At 38.9% G+C, this 27,086-nt stretch overlaps 2 protein-coding genes across 7 annotated transcripts in view; both read right to left on the reverse strand.

Annotated features, from left to right (window-relative positions):
• ZNF143 (zinc finger protein 143) overlaps positions 1-27,086 on the reverse strand; it is a 67,058-nt gene that overhangs the window by 26,302 nt on the left and 13,670 nt on the right. For 2 of the 6 annotated variants that reach the window (XM_024975328.2, XM_059874785.1), the window contains exons 2-11: positions 22,097-22,215; positions 21,685-21,777; positions 20,763-20,846; positions 20,155-20,238; positions 18,716-18,912; positions 17,852-17,926; positions 6,139-6,258; positions 4,857-4,932; positions 4,039-4,164; positions 2,477-2,656 (exon numbers count right to left, since the gene is read on the reverse strand). In XM_024975328.2, coding sequence (XP_024831096.1) covers positions 2,477-2,656; positions 4,039-4,164; positions 4,857-4,932; positions 6,139-6,258; positions 17,852-17,926; positions 18,716-18,912; positions 20,155-20,238; positions 20,763-20,846; positions 21,685-21,777; positions 22,097-22,208 — 1,147 coding nt within the window. In that variant the 5' untranslated portion in view covers positions 22,209-22,215. 6 annotated transcript variants of the gene reach the window in all.
• On the reverse strand, positions 9,619-9,972 carry LOC112441594 (thymosin beta-4-like). Its single transcript, XM_059875106.1, has one exon. The coding sequence runs from the start codon at positions 9,902-9,904 to the stop codon at positions 9,773-9,775; it is 132 nt and encodes a 43-aa protein (XP_059731089.1). The 5' UTR covers positions 9,905-9,972; the 3' UTR covers positions 9,619-9,772.

Genomic DNA, 27,086 nt, shown 5'->3' on the forward strand with positions numbered 1-27,086 from the left:
TCTTTGTCATTCCATGAATCGCAGCACGCCAGGCCTCTCTGTCCATCACCAACTCCCGGAGTTCACTCAGACTCACGTCCATCGAGTCAGTGATGCCATCCAGCCATCTCATCCTCTGTCGTCCCCTTCTCCTCCTGCCCCCAATCCCTCCCAGCATCAGCGTCTTTTCCAATGAGTCAACTCTTCGCATGAGGTGGCCAAAGTACTGGAGTTTCTGCTTTAGCATCAGTCCTTCCAAAGAATACCCAGGACTGATCTCCTTTAGGATGGACTGGTTCGCTCTCCCTGCAGTCCAAGGGACTCTCAAGAGTCTTCTCCAACACCACAGTTCAAAAGCATCAATTCTTCGGCGCTCAGCCTTCTTCACAGTCCAACTCTCACATCCATACATGACCACAAGAAAAACCATAGCCTTGACTAGACGGACCTTTGTTGGCAAAGTAATGTCTCTGCTTTTGAATATGCTATCTAGGTTGGTCATAACTTTCCTTCCAAGGAGTAAGCATCTTTTAACTTCATGGCTGCAGTCACCATCTGCAGTGATTTTGGAGCCCAAAAAATAAAGTCTGACACTGTTTCCACTGTTTCCCCATCTATTTCCCATGAAGTGATGGGACCGGATGCCATGATCTTCGTTTTCTGAATGTTGAGTTTTAAGCCAACTTTTTCACTCTCCACTTTCACTTTCAGCAAGAGGCTTTTGAGTTCCTCTTCACTTTCTGCCATAAGGGTGGTGTCATCTGCATATCTGAGGTTATTGATATTTCTCCCGGCAATCTTGATTCCAGCTTGTGTTTCTTCCAGTCCAGCGTTTCTCATGATGTATTCTGCATAGAAGTTAAATCAACAAGGTGACAATATACAGCCTTGACATACTCCTTTTCCTATTTGGAACCAGTCTGGTGTTCCATGTCCAGTTCTAACTGTTGCTTCCTGACCTGCGTACAGATTTCTCAAGAAGGCAGGTCAGGTAGTCTGGTATTCCCATCTCTTTCAGAATTTTCCACAGTTTATTGTGATGCACACAGTCAAAGGCTTTGGCATAGTCAATAAAGCAGAAATAGATGTTTTTCTGGAACTCTCTTGCTTTTTCCATCATCCAGCAGATGTTGGCAGTTTGATCTCTGGTTCTTCTGCCTTTTCTAAACCAGCTTGAACCTCAGGAAGTTCACAGTTCACGTATTGCTGAAGCCTGGCTTGGAGAATTTTGAGCATTACTTTACTAGCATGTGAGATGAGTGCCAATTGTGCAGTAGTTTGAGCATTCTTTGGCATTGCCTTTCTTTGGGATTGGAATGAAAACTGACCTTTTCCAGTCCTGCGGCCACTGCTGAGTTTTCCAAATTTGCTGACATATTGAGCGCAGCACTTTGACAGCATCATCTTTCCGGATTTGAAACAGCTCAACTGGAATTCCATCACCTCCACTAGCTTTGCTCGTAGTGATGCTTTCTAAGGCCCACTTGACTTCAAATTCCAGGATGTCTGGCTCTAGGTCAGTGATCACACCATCGTGATTATCTGGGTCGTGAAGATCTTTTTTGTACAGTTCTTCTGTGTATTCTTGCCACCTCTTCTTAATATCTTCTGCTTCTCTTAGGTCCATAGCAGTATCCAAATTTATTAATGTACCATTCCCAAACAGTATCCAAAACTTATTAATGTACCTTTCTCAAAGTAAAGGGATTGCTATAGATGCCTGAAAATATTTCCAGAGATATCCAGCGTCTGTAGAATGTAGCCTGAGAAATACTACCTTACACAACTAACATTCCATTCTAAATGTCTTTTAATTTTGAATTATCACAAGTTTACTCTTAATATGAGTAATAAAAATAATACATTAAAATTTTCTTATAAAACTAATGTATCCTCTCATTCTCCTCTCCATTCCCATCAAAAATACAACCACCTGAAACTAATACAGAATTGTAAATCAATTATATGTCAACTATAAAAAAATACAACCACAAAGCAGAGCATCAAATTAAAAGCTTTTGTGCTGTAAATGGCACCATCAAAAAAGTTAAAAAAAAAAAAACAGCAGAAAATATCTATAAAAATTGGATTGTGGTGATGGTTGTATAACCTTGTGAATATACTAAAAAAACAATGAATCATATAGTTTAATGGATGAATTGTATAGTGTATGAATTATATCTCAATAAAGCTGGTAAAAAAATATATACATAGATACTCTGCAACAATTATGTCTATGACCCCTCCCTAAATCAACTGCCCTTGACATGTTTTGTCTATCTCTGCATTTCTGATGCCTAGCAGGGGAACACACAGCAGACATGCAGTAACTATTGCATAAATAAATGTATAAATGCTAAAGCGAAGTTTGTTCAATTTATGTAATCCACTGCTGTGGCAGGAAGGAGGGAAGAGATTCCTGCAAATGGTTTATGGGAGAGGCAGGAGTTAAAACTGAGCCTTGAAAGACAGAAGACCAAGAACTAGAGACCGTTACCTGTGTGTATTCTCACGTGGTTTTTATAATTGGTTGCACTGGCAAATGCCCTCCCACATCCTGGTTCTGTGCAGTAATAAGGTCTTTCTCCTGTATGTGTCCTAATATGCACTTTTCTAATGTTTGATGTTGTAAAAGACCGACCACAGCCTTCAAAGTGACATTTAAAGGGCCTTTCTCCTGAAAACACAAAGGGAAATACATTAAATGGTGCAAAAATACACAGATATTAAAATGTCTTATACTTCAATTCTGCTTAGGATCATTCATGCTCAGACTCTATAGCCTTTTTGTATTGAGCTTCCCTTTGTTTTTCTTGTTTTATTTTTTTCTGCAAACAGCATTGTCTACTCCAAATGTTAATTTACATAGGAAAACCTGAATAGTATTCAAAACTCATCACTGATTACATGACTTTCCAAGACAGGAGTCGTCCAGAAAGGCATACTAAAAAATGAACTGAGATAAGCGACAAAGAACTACATATCACAAAGAAATACAAAAGAAAAACAGAGTCAAGCATAAGGATTAAGTTACAATAGCCTTGGAATCCCCTAAGAAAAGAAAAAAATTTTTGGTCTTTTTAAAATCTAGTGTCTCACACATAATATGCATTAAAAATACTCACTGAATATATTATTATTCTCGGGAGCTTAGAAACACCTGCCTTTCATATAACAATAAGAGCATGAATGAAATAGAACCAGGGACCTACAGCTTTGTTTCTGAACACTGTAAAGCCGATCTGGAATCATATTTGAACTAAAAGTTAAACACTGATAACGGGAAGAATCCTCCATGAAAATTTGCTAAACTATCTCAGAATACTTAGAAATATCTGGGGACAAAGTGATAAGATTATGTTTAAAACATCTGCAGTAAAATCTCAAACTAAATGACCTTATGCTATCAATATATTACTTAGTCAACAGCTTATACCAGCATCTCTTATCAACAGTTTCTGAAAGTCTTCCAACTCTAATCCAAAGCAAATAATTACCTTTATAACACCAATCAGCAAATAATCAAATATAAGGAGAGGAGGGGAGGGGAAGGAAGATTTGAACAAAGTACCCCGTAGGAAAAGGAGAGAAGGAATTTAAAGGGTAAGAAAAATGATCACAAGAAAGGAACAAGCCTTTCTTTCTGTGGGGCTGTAAGGACGTCAGATTCTTTTCTTTTTATAGGAGCAGCTTAAAGCAGGAGAAGCCATGCTAAAGAAATTGGGTGCCTTAGGTTCTGGTCTCAGTTGGGCTACTAAGCAGACATATAATCCTAGGTACGTAAGCCTGTTGCTCAGATAATTCCTGAAAACAGAGGGTTGGCGGTCTAGGGCCACTGCTAATCTTTTGGAACACGGAACCCACTGAGAGTCTAACAATGTTACAGGCCCTCATCCTGGAAACAGACCTGCACGAATGGCAGACTACATGGAGTTTCATGAGTTTAAGCGAAGCCCTTGATACTGACTCCCTGAAGCGCTTCCAGAAACCACTTCCCCAAGACCCTCCCTGCAGATGAAGAACTCCTGGCCTAGATAGAGTATTTCTTCACACCAGTACCTGTATGAGTTCTGATATGTTTTTGTAGATCTCCTGAAGTTTTGAAAGATTTGGTACAATTGTCTTCTGAACACCGATATGGCTTTTCTCCTGTATGAGTTCTGACATGACTTTTTAATCCGTAACCTTCAAGAAAAATTTAAAAGAAATTTAATTATACAAGATTCCTGTAAGCATGCCCACTGAGATTAAGCTATTGAAAAGTACAGTAAACACCAAGGATATAATAGGCAAACACAATAGAATAACTATTAAACAGGTACTACAGCATGACAGATCAGGACTGTCCAGCTGAAAATTCAACAGTTTCATCTCTGACTAGAAGAGACTGTGTGTTTCTTTTTTTAAAGTGTCCCCATCTTATTATATGTGCATTACTCATACTCCAAAATCTTGAAGCAGAATGGAGGCATGGAGTGAAGAACAGGGCAGAAGTCAGGAGTCCGAGCACCAGTCCTGGCCCTGCTGCATGTGTCCCAGGGCAGGACCCATCCCACTGCTAAGCCCCAGATCATGGTTCCCCCCAGGTCTGTCCTAATGTTAAACTCTGAGTCAGTGTTAATGCTCAGCTTTTGTGTTTCTTGCTAAAAGAAAGTAGTGTGTGGAGTGAAATATGAACACAGTAGGCAGAAACAGGTCTGAGGAGAAAAATGAGAACACAAAGAGAACAGACCAAGTGGGACAAAAGGAAGAAAGGGAGAGACTAGAAAACTAGTCACTGCACGCCCACTAATTCAGACCAAGGCAGGCGGTCAGTTCCTTCCTCTAACCTGTCTCTGCTCCCGAGTGGAACCAATAAACATAACTCAAAGTTTTACCTGTTGCAAATGCTTTCCCACAGCCTGCATGCTCACACTGGTAAGGCCGGTCTCCTGTGTGTGACCGCTCATGGACCTGTCATTAAAGCAAAAGCATGAGTCTGTTTCCTCGAGGCATTCTGCAGGTAGATGGTCTCCACAAAGACTTCCTCCTTGCCCCCAACTGCTGAATTATTTTGTTGCTTGTATATTATTTTTGAAAGACAGAAGATAACTTTTCTCAAAAACTACTAATTCTCAATATAGACCGAATGCTATATGTTAAGACGTACTCATTTTAAGTAAGGAACAGGAATATTGGAGGTGTGAGCTTTTCTAAACTGCTCAAAGGTGTCTGTATGGAACATATACCTATTGAGAGCGAGTACAAGGAGACACTACACAACATAAAGTTAAGAGTGTGGAGGCTGCTGCTACAGGGGCCTTGATCTGAAGCAAGGCTTCACCACTGACTAGTGGTGTGACTGTGGCATCTGCCTTCTCTCAGCCTCAAAGTTCTCTCTGTAAAATGGGGGCATAATAGTACCTACCATAGAGGGCTGCTGTGACAAATGAATACTCATGACAATGCCCGATATTTACTGAACCTTTACCACTTGCCAGGCCATTCTCTTCAGTACTTTACAGGCACAGAATTAACTTACTTAATTCTCACAGCTACTCATTGAGGGAGGTTTATAATCTTTATGGTCTAATATTACAGATAAGGAAGATGAGGTACTAAGAGGTCAAGTAACATGTCAAGGTTACATACTGATAGGCAGCAGAGATGGGCTCTGGGGCTGCTATTCCAAATATGCTAAATGCACACTTCCTGACACACTGTAAGTTATTCAATAAAAGTTAGCTATTATTTTTTTGAGTGATGGTATATTGTATTTAGCTTCGATCAAAATACTTGGCCTATGTATGTGACAGGACAATCAACACCAACTTTTGCTGGATTGCAGCAAATCACTGTTAACGGAGTGATTATATCCACATCTCCCATATAATTACATAAATTTCACATGAGAAAAATTTATTCAAATATGTAGAGTACCTATCATATGCTATGACATATGCTGGACACGAGGGAGACAAAGATGAAGAAAGCATAGTCCTGGTCCTCAAAGAGTTTATTTCTAAAATCTGCATAGGTTTTTGTGTGTATATGAGTGTGAGCATTTGTATCTTGATAGGTGGGGGAGAACAATGGTGTCTGAATGCTACAAGTACATCAAGTTGGCGTTTAACGTCCTAGGTATCCTCATATCTAGACACAGCCTTCCTTCGTACATACCTTCAGATGGTGAGCTGTTGTATACAATTTTCCACATCCGTCATAGCCACATCGAAAGGCCTTCTCTCCACTCTGCTGAGATTTAGCAGTTACTCTTGTTGCATGTCCTTGTAAGACAATCTAGATGAGACCAAAAGTACAATTTAAAGTACTTACACAGAAATAAAGTAGATGAAGTTACAATTTTCAGAAAAAAAAAAAAAAAAAAGATAAAATGTGGGTTTCCAGACTCAGGTTCCAGACTCAGACGAAGATTCTATCATCCTGAGCCGGTCGGGTTAATTCTGTTATGTGGCTGAAGTCAGCAGCTCTGGAAGAAGTCAACAGGAGATCCACAAGGGGGCATAATCAGCACTCAGAGATTGGAAACTGAAAACTTAAGCCAGGCAGTATACATTGGTCCACTGTATGCAGCTGTTCCTTGACATATTCCAGTAAGTGTGTGTGTGTATTTTTAAAAATATTTTAAAATTCTGAAATTTTAAAAATGACATAATATATATATAATAATAATATTTTTGGAAATATAATGTGCTAAGTCACTTCAGTCATGTCCTACTCTTTGCAACTCCATGGACTGTAGCCCACCAGGCTCCTCTGTCTATGGGATTCCTGAGGTAAGAATACTGGAACGGAGTGTCATTTCCTTCTCCGTTAAAATATAGTATATATGTAAAATAATGCTTTTTAAAAAAATATTTATATATAAGAGTACATATGTTCTAAAAACAATGTAAAAGTCATTTTCAATTTCAAAACCAATGAAAAAGCAGGGGTTAGATCATCTGAGTCACCTGTGGGAGACATCAGAATCCATATGATGCTAGTCTGTGGGGGAAAAAATGGCTCAGATGGTAAAGAATCTGCCTGCAAAGCAGGAGAGAGACCCGGGTTCGATCTCTGGGTCAGGAAGATCCCCTGGAGAAGAGAATGGCTACCCACTCCAGTATTCTTGCCTAGAGAATTCCATGGACAGAGGAGACTGGCAGGCTACAGTCCATGGGGTTGCAGAGTTGGACACGACTAAGCGACTAACACTTTCACACTATCACTTTAGAAGATCACTTCTCTGGAATTTCCCTGGTGGTTCAAGACGGTAAAGCGTCTGTCTACAATGTGGGAGACCTGGGCTCGATTCCTGGGTCAGGAAGTTCCCTGGAGAAGGAAATGGCAACCCACTCCAGTACTCTTCCCTAGAAAATCCCATGGACGGAGGAGCCTGGTGTCCATGGGGTTGCAGAGTCGGACATGACAGAGCGACTTCCCTTTCACTTTGTCTGGAACTGAACACCATAAGACTTTAAATAATTGCACTGATGTTAGAGGTTTCTTTGGAGAAGGAAATGGCAACCCACTCCAGTATTCTTGCCTGGGAAATCCCATGGACAGAGGAGCTTGGTGGGCTACAGTCCACGGGGTTGTTAAGAGTCAGATACAACTTTGCAACTAAATTGCCACAGAGGTTTTTTAAAGATGATGACCTATTTTAGAAATTAAGTTACCATGAAACCTGAAGACATGACTTTCTACTTTGTGGGCATGTAGTGACCGTGCTGCCACATCCTATCTGTGCAGATTGTCGTACTTGGCTCAAAAATAACTCTGCCAAAAGCTGTTTTATATTGTAAAGATTTCAAAATAATGGAGCAAATATCATCATGACTGATGAGATACAACAGATGCTAAAAGCTGACAGAGAAATCTGAAAATAAAAGACACAACAAAGTGAAACAGATGACTCTACTGGCCTTTTTTCAAAGAGCTGTTAGAATCTCTTTGTTTCTATTAAAGAGAACTCTCGGTTCCAAAAGAGGTTCTGTCACACCCCCTATCACTTGCACATCAACATGGAGTTTTTGGTAAATAAAAATTCCATATTTTCAATTGCCTGGTGCTTTTTATTCCTATTCTTTTTTCTTTTTTTAATATTTATAAACCCTGTGTCGAAGGAAATGAATATGCTTCATGGAATCTGATTCTGGTATCAGAACTGATAAAAATTAATTTTATTTATATTGCTAAATATTTAAGCTTCTAAATAATGAGTGTTCCCTCCATCTTCAGGTTTCACCTAGATATTTTTAAAAATCTGCACAACACTCTGATTTAATATATTTCATTTATTCACAGGATATATTTACATCAAATAAAGTTTTCTAGGGTAGATAATTAAAAAAATTTATTTACCATACTGTAAGGGACAAAACAACTTTTAAAAATCATTCTGCTGTTTTGGAATGGAGCTGTCTAAACTTTGGGAATGGTCAGGTCCTCATCATTCTAAGTGGGAATGGCAGGTCTTCTTCATTCTGAGCAATGATCCACTACAGCAATACACACTTAAATGGTGGCGGGTGGGAGGTGAGGGTTGGGGGGTGGGAGTGTGGAGGAGCTACAAGGGTTGGGGGGACAGAGAGAGCCCCGCATTAGAGGATAACAGTACAGAAGGTGTGGTACGGTCTTTACAAAACGGACATGGATGGCTATACAGAGTCTGTCTTAGGCTTTTCCTTGTAACTGTTAAATCAATTAAAAAACAAGCAGTGGGAGAGGGAAGGAGAGGGTGAGATGTATGGGAAGAGTAACATGGAAACTTACATTACCATGTGTAAAATAGATAGCCAATGGGAATTTGCTGCTATATGGCTCAGGAAACTCAAACAGGGGCTCTGTATCAACCTAGAGCTCTGGGTGGGATGGGGAGGGAGATGCGAGGGAGGCTCAAAAGGGAGGGGATACATGGATACCTATGGCTGATTCATGTTGAGGTTTGACAGAAAACAGCAAAGTTCTGTAAAGTAATTATCCTTCAATAAAAAATAAATAAATAAATAAAAAATCAGGGGGAAAAAAAGGAAAAACAAGCAGTAGATCTCAGTGTCATTGCTGAATTACAAGCTAGTAATTATCTATGTTCATGTATTGTGGTATATTAATAAATGTTGCAGGGCAGTTTTCTAAGTAAAGACAGGCTTATGTTAAAACATCTAGATAAAATATGGACACACTTCCAAATGGGTGAAGATTGAAAGTATCTTTACAAAAATAAAAGATATAATTCCACATCTTCTCTGCCTAGGAAATTCCATCCTTCTAAATTCATGATGCCTGTTCTCATCATTCCAAACAGAGCAGATTCTTCAAATCCTCAGCATCTCTGTAATATTTAGTTTGTATCATGGACTTGGCACTTGATGCTACTGTCTTTTTTGTTTGTTTGGGTTTTTTCAGGTTTTAAAACTTTTTATTTGCATAATAAAAAATTGTGCATTCCAATAATTAAAATCATTTGAACAACAAAAGAAAATGGCACTCTGATTAAACTGCATTTTACAGCCCGCAGAACACCTTGGACCAGTTTTTTACTCTAGATTTCACTGTCGTCCCACCCAGCTTCCTCCTTCACCAACATGCAAGTTCTTTTCCTTCCCTGCCAGCCACACAGGCAGATGGGAGAGGCAGGCGCAGCCTACGTTGTCAGTAGTTCTCCATTCTTTGATGTGAAAAGGGGTAGCACAGTCATTTAAACTCGATCCAACCTCTTTGCATCTTACAAAGTTAAACAGCTAAAAGAAGTAAAATAAGAAGGCAATGCTTGTGGAATGTACAGTGCATACTGGCGGCGCACGCTTCATTACGACTCGCCTGCTTGCTTCTGTTCAATCATTTCTTTCGAAGGCAGTGGATTTTTCTCTTGCGTTTCCGTTTTCTTCAATTTCGACTTATCGAACTTCTCAATCTCAGCCATATCAGGTTTGTCAGACATGGTTGCAGAGGGCGCGGAGCGAACTGCGAGCGAGTCAAGTCGAATCTGCGCTGTGGCCGCCGCGAGTCGCTACTGTCTTATTTTAAAGAATTTGTATTTCCTTTTCTTCCCTATTAGCCTAGCAGTTCCTCAATGTCAAAATCTATATCATATATGCCATCATACCTCACTGCTGCTGCTGCTGCTAAGTCGCTTCAGTCATGTCCGACTCTTTGCGACCCCATAGACGGCAGCCCACCAGGCTCCGCCATCCCTGGGATTCCCCAGGCAAGAACACTGAGGTGGGTTGCCATCTCCTTCTCCAATGCATGAAAGTGAAAAGTGAAAGTGAAGTCTCTCAGTCGTGTCCGACTCTTTGCGACCCCATGGACTGCAGCCCACCAGGCTCCTCCATCCATGGGATTTTCCAGGCAAGAGTACTGGAGTGGGGTGCCAGTGCCTTCTCCGGTCATTACTCACAGTGCTAGGTAAAGGGTTTATACCACTAACTATATGAGCATAATTCAAAGGAACTAAAAATCTTTTGGGAGGTATTAAAAAAGTTCTAGAATTAAAACTGTGGTGATCACTGTTCATCTCTGTGAATCTACTAAAACCACTGAGTTGCACACGTTAAACTGGTGAACTGTATAGTACGTGAAATATATATTAGTAAAATTAAAAGGAAATAAATGGTAATTTGAATAAGAAAATTTCTCTTATTTGCAAGAACCAGAAGAGTCTCTATGAATCCCTTAAAAAGTAACTATTATTTTTAAAATTTCACTATTATTTTTTCTGATTATAACAGTAACACATACATTGGGCGAATTTGGTTACCACAGCAAAGAGTAAAGAGAAAAGTTCAAGTGAGCTGTAATTCCAGCATGCAAAAAATAACTGTTAATATCTTGGTTTGTTTCTATTTAGCATTTTTAAAATATATATATGTTATATATATATTAGTGTGTAAGTTTTATTTTAGCAGAACTGGAATTAAGCTTTACACAAATTCTAAAGGCAGAAATTAATTGTACATGGGACTCCAAATCATGAGAAGAGAGTTCTTGCTGTTTCCTTCTCTTCCTTTCTAAAAGTACCAAGTTTATCATCTCCCAGGTCTGAAAGATTAAGCCCAACAGCCCACACCTTCAGACCAGGTGGTGGCAGCACTTTATTCAGGAAAGGCCCACACCTGAATCTGTTCTGTTATTCTCTCCTAGGACAAGTTTTAATTCTGGCATGAAACAGATTATCAGAGGTTTGGCATTTAATTTAATTAAGCCAAAACAATGAAGTTAAGACTGAACTTAAAACCTGTTAGGAGGATTCAAAATGTTTTCCAAAAATGTACTTGTTTCTGCTCTTATCCTAACGTCCACAGCTCAGGGGTGGTGACATAAGGGGCAGAAGCTCCAGTTTTGGAAGAACTACTGAGAACTCCAAGTCTCTGTCAGCATGGCAGAAGTGAGGCTGGTAACAGAATTTCTTATTTCTAAACCAACTGAAGTCACTAACATTGACATATTATGAGAATTATTAGTAAGCACTATTTGCAACAGAACTATTTCCACTAGTAGCTCTAATTATCCAAAACAGACCCAGCATAAAGGCATTCTTGCAAAATACAGTAGGATGAGTACCCATAGCAACACCAACTAGCAAAAGGAACCTCTTAAAAGAAAACCACTGAAATAGCAATGCAATATAACATACAATGGACTTCCTAGGTGGCTCAGTGGTAAAGAATCTGCCTGCCAAGCAGGAAACTCGGGTTCAATCCCGGGGTCAGGAAGATCTCCTGGAGAATGGCAACTCACTCCAGTATTTTCGCCTGGAGAATTCCATAGACAGAGAAGACTGGTTGGCTATATTCCATGGGGTTGCAAAGAGTTAGACATGACTCAGAGACTCAACAACAACACCTGGAAAAATCTCCAAATAGCCAAGGGACACACAGTCAAAAAACCTTTTTTATCTCCATGTATAGAATGTTTGAATGGAATGGGAAGCCTCTCCTTTTTTTACTGGAAATGTTTCCTTATAAAACCCTTTATCTCTCAATCCCAATCAACATTTATCTTTTCAGTTCTCAAACTATTTTATTCTTTTTGGAACTTGCTTTATGTCTACCACTCTCTTTTATCCTATTTCCATACTAATTTCCCTTTCCACCCACCTCTGACTCCACCATGGCAGAAGTTCTGAAATAATAAATGTTTGACAAATGACTGGTTAAGTACCTACTTCAACAACAATAAATGATATGGCCCCTGCCTTGGTAGGGCTCTCAGTCTAGCTAGTTAAACTGTCCTATAAATGAAGGACAATAATAGAATATAATAATTGCTATCACGGCAGTCCACGTAAAGTTCTAGAGGGACAAAATTTAAAAGTTGGGAGAACTATAGGTTAGGGAAAGCTGTCTACAGAAAAAATCTGGAGGTTGAAAAAGAGGGGTGGGCAGAGCAGTCCAGGCAGTAGGAATAGTATCACCAAAAGTATGAAAGTGTGTCTGGAAGAAATGGAAACTTAATATAAGAACATTATATCTATATAATAGAATTAATACCATAAAAAAAGAAAGGGAAGTTTAGGCCCACATTTGGGAAGAGTTTTAGGTGTCATTCTGAAGTGCAAACCTAGATAATCAAAGTAAAAGATACTAAAAAGTTTAAAGCAAGGGATTGACCAAGATCAGCTCTGCGTTTCAAAGGAGAAAACTGGCAATGGTGCACAATGCAGTGAAAGACAAAAGAGGCGAGGAGACCAACGCAGTTTGTATAATCGGAACCATGGAGTGACGAAAACCCACCCAGGACAACTGACTAATGATTCTGCGGATATTTCAAGGACAAAAATGGACAGAATTCAAAATTCAAAAGCTAAATTAATAAACTAGGCTTAGGTATTTAAGTGGTCCTTGTAAAAAGAAAAACCACCTGATGTGTTATCACAAGGGAAATGAGTCAAGGGCCATTTAGAAGCTATTATCAGTGAATACTAATTAGCTTCTAAAACCATTTACAGAAAATGACTTCATTACTATTTTATGCTTAATGTATGTTCTGAGAATTAAGAGATAACCTCAGCTCTATCATAAATTCACTATGTGACCTTGTGCAAGTTATGTAGGGCCTATTTGCTTATCTGTGTAAAGAACACATTATGGCTGATTCATGTTGATGTATGGAAGAAACCAATATAACACTGTAAAGTAATAAATAAGTTTTTAAAAGGAACATATTATGTGAAACCAGTGGTATTTTTCCTTTCTTAAACATTTTTTTAAGGAGTCAAACTCCTTTGTCAGATGAAATCTCACACAGCATTCATTTACACAGTGTAAATCAGATAAACGCATTCTGGCTGGGGCCAGCAGAGTTTATGTAGTTGTAGAGTGATAGACATAGGACAGAGGACAACTGGTACCTTTTGCTGCCTCGTTCAGTAAAATCCAATTTACAATAATGCCCTGATGCACACGGCAGATACAGTTTTTATTTTTTGCTGTATACAAACTTGCATATTAGGATGTAAATATATTCCTTGGGAGAACAAAATGAAAGCAACCGGAAATATTTTTTAAAGTATGTTCTCTTTCAAGAAAGGAATACTAGAAGTATGGCAACAGAGGGACCTTTAGGGAACCGTGGGACATGTCAGCAATGACAGGAAGACTTTAAAAAAACAAAAAAAATCTTCACTGGTTTTACACAATGAATACTACAAGGTAGTGGTCCTTCAGTTTTTTAAAAAATTTATTGAAGGACAGTTGATTTACAATGCTGCATTAATTTCTGCTGTACAGCAAAAGGATTCAGTTATACCTTTGGGTTGGCCAAAAAGCTTGTTCAGTTTTTTCCAAACACTGTATCTAAAAACCTGAACGAACTTTCTGGCCAACCCTATATCTATATATATATTTTTTTCGATTATGATTTATCACAGGATAATGAACATAGTTCCCCATGCTAAAGCAGGACCTTGTTTATCCAGGTCCTTCACTTTTTATTTTTATGTCTCTTTATTTTTAGATATCTAAATATAAACATGAAACCATGATTACTTAAAAAAAAAGTATACAATAGCTATCTGTAGAGTAAGATATGGTCTTTTGGGTTTTTTTTTCTTTATATGTCTCTGATTTAAAAAAAAAAACCCACTAAAAATAATATATATATTTTAAAATCCTGGGTTCCATCCCAGACCTACCAATAGAATCTCTGGAAGTTGGTCTTGGGTTATTTTGCAAAAGTCCCACAGCTCAAACTCATGCTGGCCTTTGATTAATAACCAGTGATCTAATACATTCCTTTAGGAATGAAAAAAAGAGCCTAAGAAAAGCAAGGTTCACTTGCTCAAGATCACATAGCTAGACAAAAGTACTGAACATACTTTTTTTTTTTGGCTGCCCTGCACAGCATATGGGATCTTAGTTTCCCAACCAGGAATCACTTCTGTGCCCTTCCCCTGGACGTGCGGAGTCTTAACCACTGGACCACCAGGGAACTCCCCAGAAAATATATATGAAATGTGACCCACATTCAAACTGTCTATACTAAATGAGTTTTGCGATAATTATCCAACCCATGTTCTGGGAGAGTCTGCCACCCTAGCCATAGACCTTAATAATCACGGAAGATGGCATACCTAAGACTGACCAATGAGGTATAACTTACATGGCCTGGCTTAAAAAGTCAAGCTGAGTCCACAAATTCTCCAGGGAAATCTTGACTTGCTTGTGGGCAGTAAACCTGAGAAAGCATGGCTATGGTGAAACCAAATGCACACTCAATGAAGATGCAGAGGAAGCCTGTCTGCAGAGAAAAGAAAGGAGCAGAGATGCCATGGAAGAGGGCAGAAGAAGGAAAAAGGAGGACTGACATCAGCAAATAATCAGACATAATCAAACCAGTCCTGATTCCTTTGCAACTCTGATTCCTGTGAAGTATAACTGTTCAGCAGTTCCAATTCTTAGTTTCTTATAAGATACATTCTTCTGACAACGTATCTCTTTTTTTCAAGAGCTAGATTGATGGGCCTTTTGTGTTAACTAGTTATTAGAGCTTTGATTGATTAAAACCGCCAAGTCAGGGAATTTCCTGGCAGTCCAGTGGTTAGGACTTGGCTCTCTCACTGCAGGGGCCCTGGGTTCAAACCCTGGTAGGGAACTAAGATTCCACAAATTCCATGGTGTGGCTTAAAACAAACAAAAAGTTGTCAAGCCAAAGGACTTTGATCTCCAATATAAATAAAACTGGTTTTTAATGAAGTCAAAACTGATGGAAACCATGAACAAGGGCCTTGGGTTCTTATAGAACATGTAAAGGCATCAACAATGTTGTATAATGCTTACACATATACAAATTATGTTCTTATGTATTACCTAAAATACTAATCAAATGAAACTCGGAGAAGGCAATGGCACCCCACTCCAGTACTCTTGCCTGGAAAATCCCATGGACAGAGGAGCCTGGTAGGCTGCAGTCCATGGGGTCACTAGGAGTCGGACACGACTGAGCAACTTCACTTTCATTTTTCACTTTCATGCATTGGAGAAGGAAATGGCAACCCACTCCAGTGTTCTTGCCTGGAGAATCCCAAGGACGGCGGAGCCTGGTGGGCTGCCGTCTACTGGGTCACACAGAGTCGGACACGACTGAGGTGACTTAGCAGCAGCAACCCTATGAGATGAGTAAAACAAAGGCTATTATTCTCATTTAGCTAATAAGAAATCTCAGATACAAAAAAATTAAGTCATTTGCTCACAGTCACACAGCTACTACACAGCAGGATGGAAGCTTGACTCAGACTTTTTTTTTTTTTTTTTTACAAATCACATGCTACTTTAATACCATACTGTTTTCTGCTTAACTAAGGGTGGTGCATCATGAGGGTAATCACAACAGTTACAGCCTCCTCAAAACACGTACATCCCATCATCCTTACAGTTCTTACAACTGAACACGTGGACATCTTTAAATAGATGAGTGTTTTCACATTGAGTTCTACTGACATTGTGAACAGAACAATTCTTTATTGAGGTGGGCTTTCCTATGCCTTGCAGGACATCTACCCAGCAGATGCCCGACACCTGTAACAACCAAACGTCCCCTAGGGGCAAAACCACTTTCCCTTGAGGGTAGATGCTTTTAATACTGTAGGTCTTTGCTGTCCTATGAAATCTGATTTCAAGTAAGAGGTCAGCTCAGCAGCACAACAAGTATGCTTATGTTATAGGTGAAAGAAAAAGCTCTACATTATAAACATCACAATTAAAAAAAAAAAACTAAAGCTTTAAAACAAGACTATAAAAAAAAATTTATTGTGTTAGGTACAGACCTCTTTAAAGTTCAGCCAGGCACAGAGTTACAACCTCTTAAGCAACTCTGGCAGAATGGCTATAGGACACTTTGACCTTTTAATACCATGTACTTGGCCCTCAACCTTAACTATGGGACACAATTATTTTAGAGGATGGAAGATTCAGAAACTTCTTGTCCAGCTCTTAACAGACATATAAGTCACAACTACAAACCAAATATACAATTTAAAATGTTCTAGTAACTACATTTAAAAGTGAAAGGAAATAGGTGAAATTAATTTTAGTAATTATTGTATCTAATATATCCAAAATACTATCATTTCAACATGTTGTCAATAGGAGACATTATTAAGAGATATTTTACATTCTTTTTTCATTAGAAGTCTTTGAAATCTGGCATTATTTTAGACTCACAGCACATGCCAGTTGTGACTAGCTACATTTCCCGTGGTCAGTAGCAACAACATGCTCAAGTTAAAAAGTGTGGCCCTCACAACTACTGAGCCTGGGACGTGACTACTGAAGCCCACATGCTGCAACTCCCGAAGCCCAATCACCTTGAGCCTGTGTTCTGCAACAGAAGGAGCCACCACAATGAGAAGCCTGTGCACCGAGACAGAGTAGGCCCCGCTCATTGCAACTTGTGAGAGCCCACGTGCAGCAATGAAGACCCAGAGCAACCAAAAATAAATAAGTAAATTTTTAACAAGTGTGGTCCCAAAGCAATAACTTTAGGAATTAAACACGATAAAAACTCTTAGAAGAATGAAAAAAAAAATCTGCTATGAGGAAACAGTCAACAGAACATTAGAACTAATCACTAAACACAAAAAGGAGCAGCATTAAAGCAAGAATACACTACAATGATTATATAAACTCCAAGAACGCCCACTCACACACCTACCCTCAAACAAATACATTTATGTTTTCACATAAACTCAAAACATAATCTTGAATTTTGATTTGTTCAGTTCAGTAGGGCTTCCAAAATGCTTCTGTGACTACTCTGTACTTAACTACAGTACTTGTGGAGGCACTGACTGCTGCTCTAGGCTATTAGCTTGGTAAGGGACAGCCAATGACTGGACCCAAGGTGAGCATCTGAATCAAGCCGACCCATGGCCATCTGCAGCCCAGGAAGGTGTATGGTAGAAGAGGTAGAAACAGCTTTGACCAGAAGGAACAATGATAATTAGCTAGGCTGGACCCTCTCTTTAGAAGTTGAAAAGGGAAGTACTGAAGGAATCAATTATAAGCAAAAGAAACAAAAAGACATAACAACCAAAGTAGCAAAGTTTAATCACAGCAAGGGTGAAAGCCCAGAAAAAGGATTCACAGACTGCCATGGGTGGGGCAGACAGAAGACCACCTGGTCTCCAAAACTGCCTTGGACTCCAGAACACAGGCTTCATCTGGATTTCTGTGATATTCCTACTTCTTTAGTGCCACTTTCAACCAGATCATGAATTCTGAGACCTGAGGTAGCTGGAGAAAGCTGTTGCCGAAGGCACACTGTTTTTCTTCACTGGTAAAAATTTCCCTAAAGAGGTAGTAAGTTCCCAATTCTTGCTTTCATCCCTAGAAGGGTCCAGACATGCTGAGAGAAAGAGATTCAAATATAAAAAAGTAGCCTTACACACCTGCATTTTTTTCTCTTGCTCATTTTCTCCAATTATTCCTGAACCTGTTACACCTTCACTTCCATCAATGGACACCTATAAGAATAAAATAAAGTTAAAAAAATTTTTACATACTGATAACTGTTTAGGCTGGGAGATAAGTACATGGGGATTCTTATTTATTTTTGCGTATGTTTGAAAATTTTCATGATAAAAATTAGGGGGGACTTTTAAACTATATAAATGATATAATTTCAATGCAGGGAGAAATCACAGCCCTTCTGATGTAAAACTTAAGATGTTTCTTCACCCTTTCCAATCTCTAATGTCTACTTCATAATTCATAAGCAATTCCATCTATATACCTCATTGTTTCTTTTATGGCACTCATCCTTGGATTTTTTTGTGTATGAATTACCTGCTACCCACTTCCCTTCTATAAGCTCTTACTTCATTCCTTTATTTTTATTCAAATATTTCTTTCTACCCTTCATTTCTTTTAGGATAAATGCTGACCTTCTCTTTGATGCTGTCTCATTTTGACTTTGAGATTTCTAGTTTCTTATTTTTTTTCTTTTAAAGAAAGATAAAGAAGCTGAAGCTCCAGTACTTTGACCAACTGATATGAAGAGTCGACTGACTGGAAAAGATCCCGATGCTGGGAAAAATTGAGGGCAGGAGGAGAAGGGGGCAACAGAGGATGAAATGGTTGGATGGCATCACCGACTCAATGGACGTGAATTTGAGCAAACTCCAGATGGTGAAGGACAGTGAAGCCTGATGTGCTGCTGTCCATGGGGTTGCAGAGTTGGACATGACTTAGTGACTGAACAACAACAAAAGAAGCTCTACCTGGGATGTTCTTGACATCGTAAAATGCTATACCTTTGCTGCGTACTGTTCCAAAGCACTGATGGTATCGGGGTCAATGGCGGCATCCCCAGTGTGCAGACCTGCTACTGTCCCATCAGCTTGAATTGCCAAGATGGTGTCAGACTGTGGGACTTGCACTGCATGGTGGATGTAAGCTGTGGTGCCATCTTCCAACTGAACTGCCTGTAATGCACTCTGGTCATAACTATCTGAGGGAGTGGAAGAGAATGGCATTAAATTAAAGGTAGTGTGATAAACAATTACATGTTTAAAGGAAGCAGGGAATGAAGTTTTATTGAGCAGCTACTATGAGCAGGGTCCATGTGCTTTATGTGTGTATTTCACTCAATCTTCACAATTATTCTCTAAGGTGGGTATACTTATCACCCTATTGTACAAATGGCAAACTGAGGCTTGAGGAAGTAAAGATACTTTCTTAAGACCCAGGAAATAAAAAAATAACAATTAACAGTTAAAAGCATTATGCAGAGAAACTAGGATCTGAACTTGTCAGTATGACTCCATGTTTTTTTCCCTCTAAATAACCATTCCAAGATGCACACAGCATTGTTAAATAATAAATCTAACCAATTATCTGTGATCAACTTCCACTGCTAAAGAAAAAAAAAGTCAGAGTTTACTTTTCCTCAACTTTAATAAATTTACTTACAAATTAAAATATTCTAAATTTTTAAGTTTCTTTCGTTGATTTCACAACTAAACAGTTTTTAAAACATTTACAATCATTCTATAATAAAATATTTTATAAAATAATGACAATAACTAATATTTATTGAGCATTTACTTGGTGACAAATATTGTTCCAAGTGCTTTAGATGTTTGTATATTTTGTCCTTACAACTACCCTATGATGGGGGTATATATTATAATTTTCATTTCAGATGATGAAACTGAAGTACAAGAAGGGTAAATAATTTGCTCAAGGGCACACAGCTAAAAGACAGCAGATCCAGACTGGAACCCAGATAGTCTGGCTGCAGAGCTGTGCTCATTGCTCCTACGCATTTCACCTCAATCCTCTGGTCTCCCCTACAGAAAGTTAATACTCAGGAACATTTTGCCATATTTACTTTAGATAATTTTAAAATTTTTATTTAGTTTTAAGGACCAACCCAAGGGGCAAAGGACCTTGCTAAAGACAGTACATTTAAAAGGAAAAAAAATCCACCATTTAGCTTTCAAGTGTTTTAATTTCATATTTTAAAAGCAGCCTCTATTTGAAGTCTTTCTAGGAATCAGGGTTTTTGCTAATCCAAACTGCTACTGGACCATTATGAGAGTTATATTAGATTGTGCCAAAATCTGCCATCTTATATTTGAGAGAAGAATTCTTCTTTTACATAACACCATTTCAGCAACTAAATAAAGGTCTTATTTTTCCCACACCCCACTTCTCCCTTGTTTTATTCAAATGTTCAGAGCTAATTTACCTTTGGAGGTATGGTGAATAAATGCTGTCGTTCCATCTTCTAACTGCACTGCTTGCCCATCCTCTAAACGCAAACTGTCCCCTGCTCAAAAACAATGCTTACATTTAGATCCCACGTTATCCAAGTATATGCTGATAGTTCAGCAGCAACAGAGTCAATAAACCGTTAAATACATCATACAAACCTACGCTTGCTTTAAGGATACTTGAATATAAATAATTTCAGCAAAGCTGCTCTGAATAAGTGTTTAAAGGTAAAAAGATATTTACAATACCTGAGAAATATATACCAGGGGAAAAGGAGAATTGAAAGAAGGGATAAAAAAGAAGAAAATAAGAAGACATGTAGGATTTAGCTCAACTAATAGAAATATTCACTTAAAACTGTTGCCCATTTATCTCCAGAGTACAGTCTAGTAACTTCTTTTCTATTATGTCTGAGAGAAAGTCTCAAGTTAAAATAGTCTTTAGATCCTCTCTTTGACATCTACCCATCTCTCCTTTCAGAAGGAAGACTAGAGATCAGGACCAAGTTAAAGTAGTAAGAGGCAGCTGGAGGCAGAAAATACTGAAGTATGAGAATCAGGAAGGAGAGTATCAAATACTTACTAGTTTTAGGTATGGGTACATGTTGAACATAGGCAGCAGAACCATCCTCCAACTGAATGACCTGACCATCTATGAGTTTTCCATCTAGAAACAAAAGATTTAAGCCAATAAATTAGCACAAGCAAAAAATTTCAACTTCATACAATTTCAAAATGATATCAACTATAAAAACATACACTACTTAAGATCATGTTCATCTTGCTTCTTCCCTCAATGTTCTGAGGCAATTCAATAACACATCCAGTGATCCTACAGAAAGCAGAAAAGCCTCCCTCAGCCATCCTTCCTTCCCTCCAACTTTCAATTAGTTCAAGAGGAAGAGTGGCTCATCATAGCAAGCGACATGAGTCAAACCTCCATATACCTTTCAGAGCCACTTAGGAATAGGGACCCTGACCACAGCAAAGCTGAAACTGGGAAGACAGAGAGATATATCAGTGCATGCAAGGCTAGTTGTCATTCTTATCTTTGGGGGCTACAAGTCCCTCGACTATGCATACATATATGCTCAGCAGGTTTCCATAAAAACAAGAAATTTGAGAACTAGGCTATTTCTTGGCACAAAGTAAACACTGATTTAGAAACAAGGTTATAAAAGCAAAACCAAATGTCTATTTTTATGCATATTTTGTAAAAACATTAAATAGTAATTTAAAGTGATAAAGGTCTTACTGATAATAGGTCAATGACACTAACCCTCTCCCTTTCCTCACTGCTTCTGATAGAATATGTTCCAAATATCTCAAAAGGTTTCCTCAAATTATCAAAACAAAATTTAAGTTAAATTGAAATGACTTAAAATTACCACATGCAATATAAGTGTCTTTAGGAGGGGTTAGGAAAAAGTATAACTGCTAGGTATTCCAACTCTGAGGTTATGAATTGCTGGTAATAACCAAGGGGCTGTATATGAAGCACATACCTTTAGAATTGTGCTGTATATAAGCAGTAGAACCATCTGCAAGTGTGACTGCTTGTAGGCTTACACCTTCCATGTTTTCTAAATTGTCACCATCTATCACAAAACGAAAGTTATTTTCTTTAAATAACTATCATATGTGCATGCTGTTTAAGTTTTTAAGTAAAAATTAATCAAAAGGCAGATTGCTTAACTTAGACTCAAGTGGACTTTCTTAAAGCATTTACAAAAAAATATTTCTAACCCTACTGTACCCACCATCCACACCAAGGTAAAAATGCTCATAAAAAGGCTTAGCTTTGTGTTGCCTTTAGCTAAGGGAGGAGGAACAAAGTAATCACAGTTGTGAGTTTCCATTTTCCCTTAAGATAAATATTTCCAAACCCACATGATCCCTTCAAATAAAACTGCTCACCTGCCACAGTTACTGCCTCTGTCAGACACAGGGTAACATGTTGAGCCTCCATTCCTCCTCCAGGAAACTCTGTCATTCCCTGAGAATCTCGATTTATCTGGGCTAACAACATTTTCTACCTTGAAGAAAAATGCAGGTATTAAGAACAAAAAACAATGTATTTACGAAATAAAATCTACAGAGAATATTTATGAACTATAAAAAACTGCTAAGGAAGTTAAAGAGTGTTTTGAAATAAGCTGAAATTTCACTTAATATGCAGGGTAAGAGTATTAGCCGAAAGTCCAGAGCATGCTTTTAATAATTCATCAGAAAATTACTGAACACACTGACAAGTCTTGCCCATCAGTTCTGTACCATGTCTAAAATTCCTGTAAAACCCAACATTCTTTGGGTTTAACATGTTGAATATTCCCCCTTAGAATCCATGAATGTACTGAGTCCATTCTGTTGACAATCTTCAGAAATCTATCCTGAATCTGGCCACTTCTCACAAGCTTCACCATTACCTCCCTGATCCAAGCCACTACCATCTCTTACCCTGAGATGTTACTGCAACAGCATAGTAATTGGTCTCCCTGCTTCTACTGTGACCTCCTTCACAGTCTCCTATCAACACGGCAATCAGACTGCCCTTTTTGAAGGGAAAAGTTAGATCTTGTCTCTCTTCTCAAAACTCTCTGATGATTTCTCATCAAAGTAAAGCCAAAAGTCCTTATGCTCGCCTGTGAGGCCAATGGTCTTGCCCCTATTTTCTACTGCTCTACATCTCACTCATTCCATTTCAGCCACGCTGGTGCCCTTGCTTTCCCTCTAACATAGTGGATGCTCTGCTGCCTCAGGACCTTTACATTTGATGTTCCTTCTGCTTCAAACAGTCTTCCTGGTATCTTCATTATTACTCTCGTCTTCTTCCAGTCTTTGTTCAACGGCACCTCAACGAGAGCTTCCTTATTTACCTCACTGCAAACTGTATCACCAACCCTCAATGATGATACACTCTATCCTTCTCCCTTCCTTTATACTTCCGCACAGTACTAATAAATGGACACTACATGATTTACTTATTTTGTTTCTTATCTATTTCTCCCTCTACTAGAATGGACAGGGACTGTTATCTGCTCTCTGCTGACTAAAGTGCCTACAAAGTCCCTGGCACATAGCACACAATAGGTGCTGAATAAATGGATGCACGAATGGCCCTTTAACCAATCTTCACCGTAACCCCGTCTCCCTTTTCCCACCTCCAGGTCTCATAACTTCTGTGGGCCTTGAGTTGTCTCTAACAGAAGTTGGGATAATTTAGCTGCCTTAAGCCGGGGAACTGGACCAGAGCATCTCACGAGGAACTTTTCAGGTCTAAAGATCTAATTTCAGCTGTCAATATTTAAAAGGGAAATATACAAACATTAGTAATATTTTACAATTATATTTATGTTTAGGACTAGAAGATTTTCATTTTATAAACACTATAAACTGCACCTTCTTTGGATTAAAGCCAAAGACTATGGTTTAGACTCACAAAAAGCCAGTCAAGGGCTGACTTCTCAGGGATTCCTGAAGTATTTATAATCTATATCTGTTTATAAAGCAAATGGAAACTTCAATTATTTCCTTGCTACTTCTAAGGACTAACAGAGAAGCCTCAAAGTAATAATGGTACTCTGCTCCCTGAGTTTAAGACTGGGACAGGCTCATTTTCAGAACAAGTACAGTCACTATATAACAGAAATAAGACAAGGAAATGGAAGGGAAAGCACCTATAAAAATGTAGTAAGTACTGCATGATTTTTACAGTATACATCTAGAAAGTGAATTTTGAAAAAGGCAGATTACAAGTTAATTCGGGTCATAATATCAAAAAATGTCCATTTGACCATAACTCAAGCATTTGTCCTTTTCAATTATTTATAAATCTCCAAATTACTACATCAACAGGTAACTGATAAAGTTCTTTCTTGTCTGAAAGCTAGTCAAGTGTTACACTTCTTTAGGAAGGCTTCAGCACCTATAGTTTCTATCCTAATTGAAAAAAATCTACATTAACTCAAAGATGAAGAGTCAGCTGATTCCTGGACACAAATTGCTGGCAAATACACTTGGTGGTAAGGGATTCAGAAGAGATCAAATGTGCACTACAACTGCCAGAGATAATAAGTGATGTCAGGTCACAGCCCATCTTATTCTCAAAAAGACTCCGTGATACAACTACTGCACTTTGTTAGAAAATGATCAAGTGGGGGAAAATATGATAGTGAATAAATGAAATAAGCTAGAGTTAAAAACTCTATAGTTACTCACACCATATTCACATTCATGTCATGATTGTGCATCAACATTTTCAGATAGTGTGTAAATAAGCATGTGAGAAGGGCTTCCCAGGTGGCTCGGTGGTAAAGAATCCACTTACCAATGCAGGAGACGCAGGCTTGATCCCTAGGTTGGGAAGATTCCCTGGGGAATAAAATGGCAACCCACTTCAGTATTCTTGCCCAGGAAATCCCGTGGACAGAGGAGCCTGGCAGGGTTGCAAAGAGTTGGGCACAACTGAGCACGCACACACAAGCATGTGAGATACACACGATATCTTCAGAAAGAGCCACCTTGTGAAAAGCAGGCAATTTACTGTGCTTTAATAATGAAACATGGACCGAAATCAGACACAGGGAGGCTGTGATGGGGCACAACAGGAATCTCAAAGGAAGACATACGTAAAGTAATAGGTTCCTGCCTTTCTGGAAGATGATGATCAATATTACCATAAGAAAAGAAAATAAAATACATTTACGAAGTGCAGCAAATGTTATATCCAGAATAAAGAATTTCTACAACTCAACATCAAAAAACAATAACCCAAATAAATATTGGACAAAGGACTTAATAGAAATTTCTTCAAAGAAGATAAATGGCCAACAAAGATGAAAATATGCTCAATATCACTAATCATCGAGGAAAGGCAAATCAAAACCATGATTAGATATCACCTCACAACTGTGAGAATGTCTACTACCAAAACACAAGGTAAGTGTTGGCAAGGACATGAAGAAATTAGAACCATTATGCACTGTTGGTATGGAGAAGGCAATAGCACCCCACTCCAGTACTTCTGCCTGGAAAATCCCATGGATGGAGGAGCCTGGTGGGCTACAGTCCATGAGGTCGCAGAGTCGGACACGACTGAGTGACTTAGCAGCAGCAGCAGCAGCAGCAGCACTTTGGTGGGAATGTAGAATGGTGCACGGACGAATGCTCAGTCACGTGCTTATCATAACACTTATCACAGTGTACTTTAATTACCTGTTTTTCTCCAGAGTAGAAGCAGTGTATATATAGTATGTGCACACGTGCTCAGTCTCTTCAGTTGTGTCTGACTCTTTGTGACCCTATAGACTGTAGCCTGCCAGGCTCCTTTGTCCATGGGATTCTCCAGGCAAGAATACTGGGGTAGACTGCCATTTCCTACTCCAGGGGATCTTCCCGACCCAGGAATCAAACCCAAGTTTCTGGCATCTCCTGCAATGGCAGGCAGATTCTTTACTACTAGCAGCTGCTATTGAAAACAGTATAGAAGAAATTCCCTAGCAGTCCAGTGGTTGGGACACTTTGCTTTCACTGCCAAAGGCACAGGTTCAATCCCTGGTCAGGCAACTGAGATTGCCACTCCACAAAAAAATAATAATAATAATGAAATAAGATAAAAACAACAACAACAAACAAAAAAGACTGTTACTCCACAAGCTGAGTGGCAGGGCCAAACAAATTAAAACAAAATAAAAACAGTATGGAGATTCCTCAAAAAATTACAAATAGAATTTTACCATATGATCAAGCAATCCCACTTCTGGGCATATATCCAAAGGGATTAAAAACAGACTCTCAGGAACTTCTCTGGTGGTGCAGTTGTTAAGAATCTGTCTGCCAGTGCATGGGACAAGGGTTTGATCTCTGGTCTGGGAAGATCCCACATGTGGTAGAGCAACTAAGCCTGGGCACCACAACTACTGAGCCTGTGCTCTAAAGCCCGGGAGCCACAACTACTGAGCCACGTACCACAGCTGCTGAAGCCCAAGCACCCTAGAGCCCACGCTCCACAACAAGAGAAGCCACCGCAATGAGAAGCCACACAATGCAACTAGAGAGCAGCCCCACTCACTGCAACTAGAGAAAAGCCCTCATAACAAGGAAGACCCAGTACAACCAAAAATAAAAAAATAAAGAGAATCATGCTTCCCACATTAAAGAAAATTAGTAATTAAATACTAGCTGACTTCATCCCCTAAAAAAAAAAGAATCAGAGTTTCCTCAGTGGTCTCAGTCTACATCAGACCAATATTTTAAAATTTGAAGCCCTTAGATATCTCAAATTTGGTGTAAATTGTGAGATACAATTATTATCATGAATTATTATGAAAATATAAATCTAATGGTTCAGGTATAAGAGTAAGGACTTCAACTACAAGTAATCTTTATCGTAGTAAGAAATGATACAAAAAGAAATCTAGATTAACAAATCCTAAAGACTTTTTGCATGAAGCTACAGAAACCAGACTCATTTGAAAAGACCCTGATGCTGGGAAAGCTTGAAGGCAGGAGGAGAAGGGGATGACAGAGGATAAGATGGTTGGATGGCATCACCAACTCAATGGACATGAGTTTGAGTAAACTCTGGGAGTTGGCAATGGACCAGGGAGGCCTGGTGTGCTGCAGTCCATGGGTTCACTAAGAGTCAGACACGACTGAGCGACTGATCTAACTAACAAAAACCAGACCTTCAGAAATTGTCAAACTCCAGTTCTAACCTCAGGCTGGTTCCACCTACACACTTACCAGAGAAGTCCCGCCTTTCTATTACCTGGTCTCAATTACAAATTTTCCTTATGAACTCACTAATATACAAAGTGCTTCTTCATTTAAGCATGGTCATTTGTGCTGCATTTTATGACATCTACCCTGGAATGAGGAATCTCTTAGTATAGCAACATAAAAATAG

Source organism: Bos taurus, chromosome 15 (genome assembly GCF_002263795.3).
Source record: "Bos taurus isolate L1 Dominette 01449 registration number 42190680 breed Hereford chromosome 15, ARS-UCD2.0, whole genome shotgun sequence".
In the NCBI taxonomy this organism is placed as follows: Eukaryota; Metazoa; Chordata; class Mammalia; order Artiodactyla; family Bovidae; genus Bos; species Bos taurus.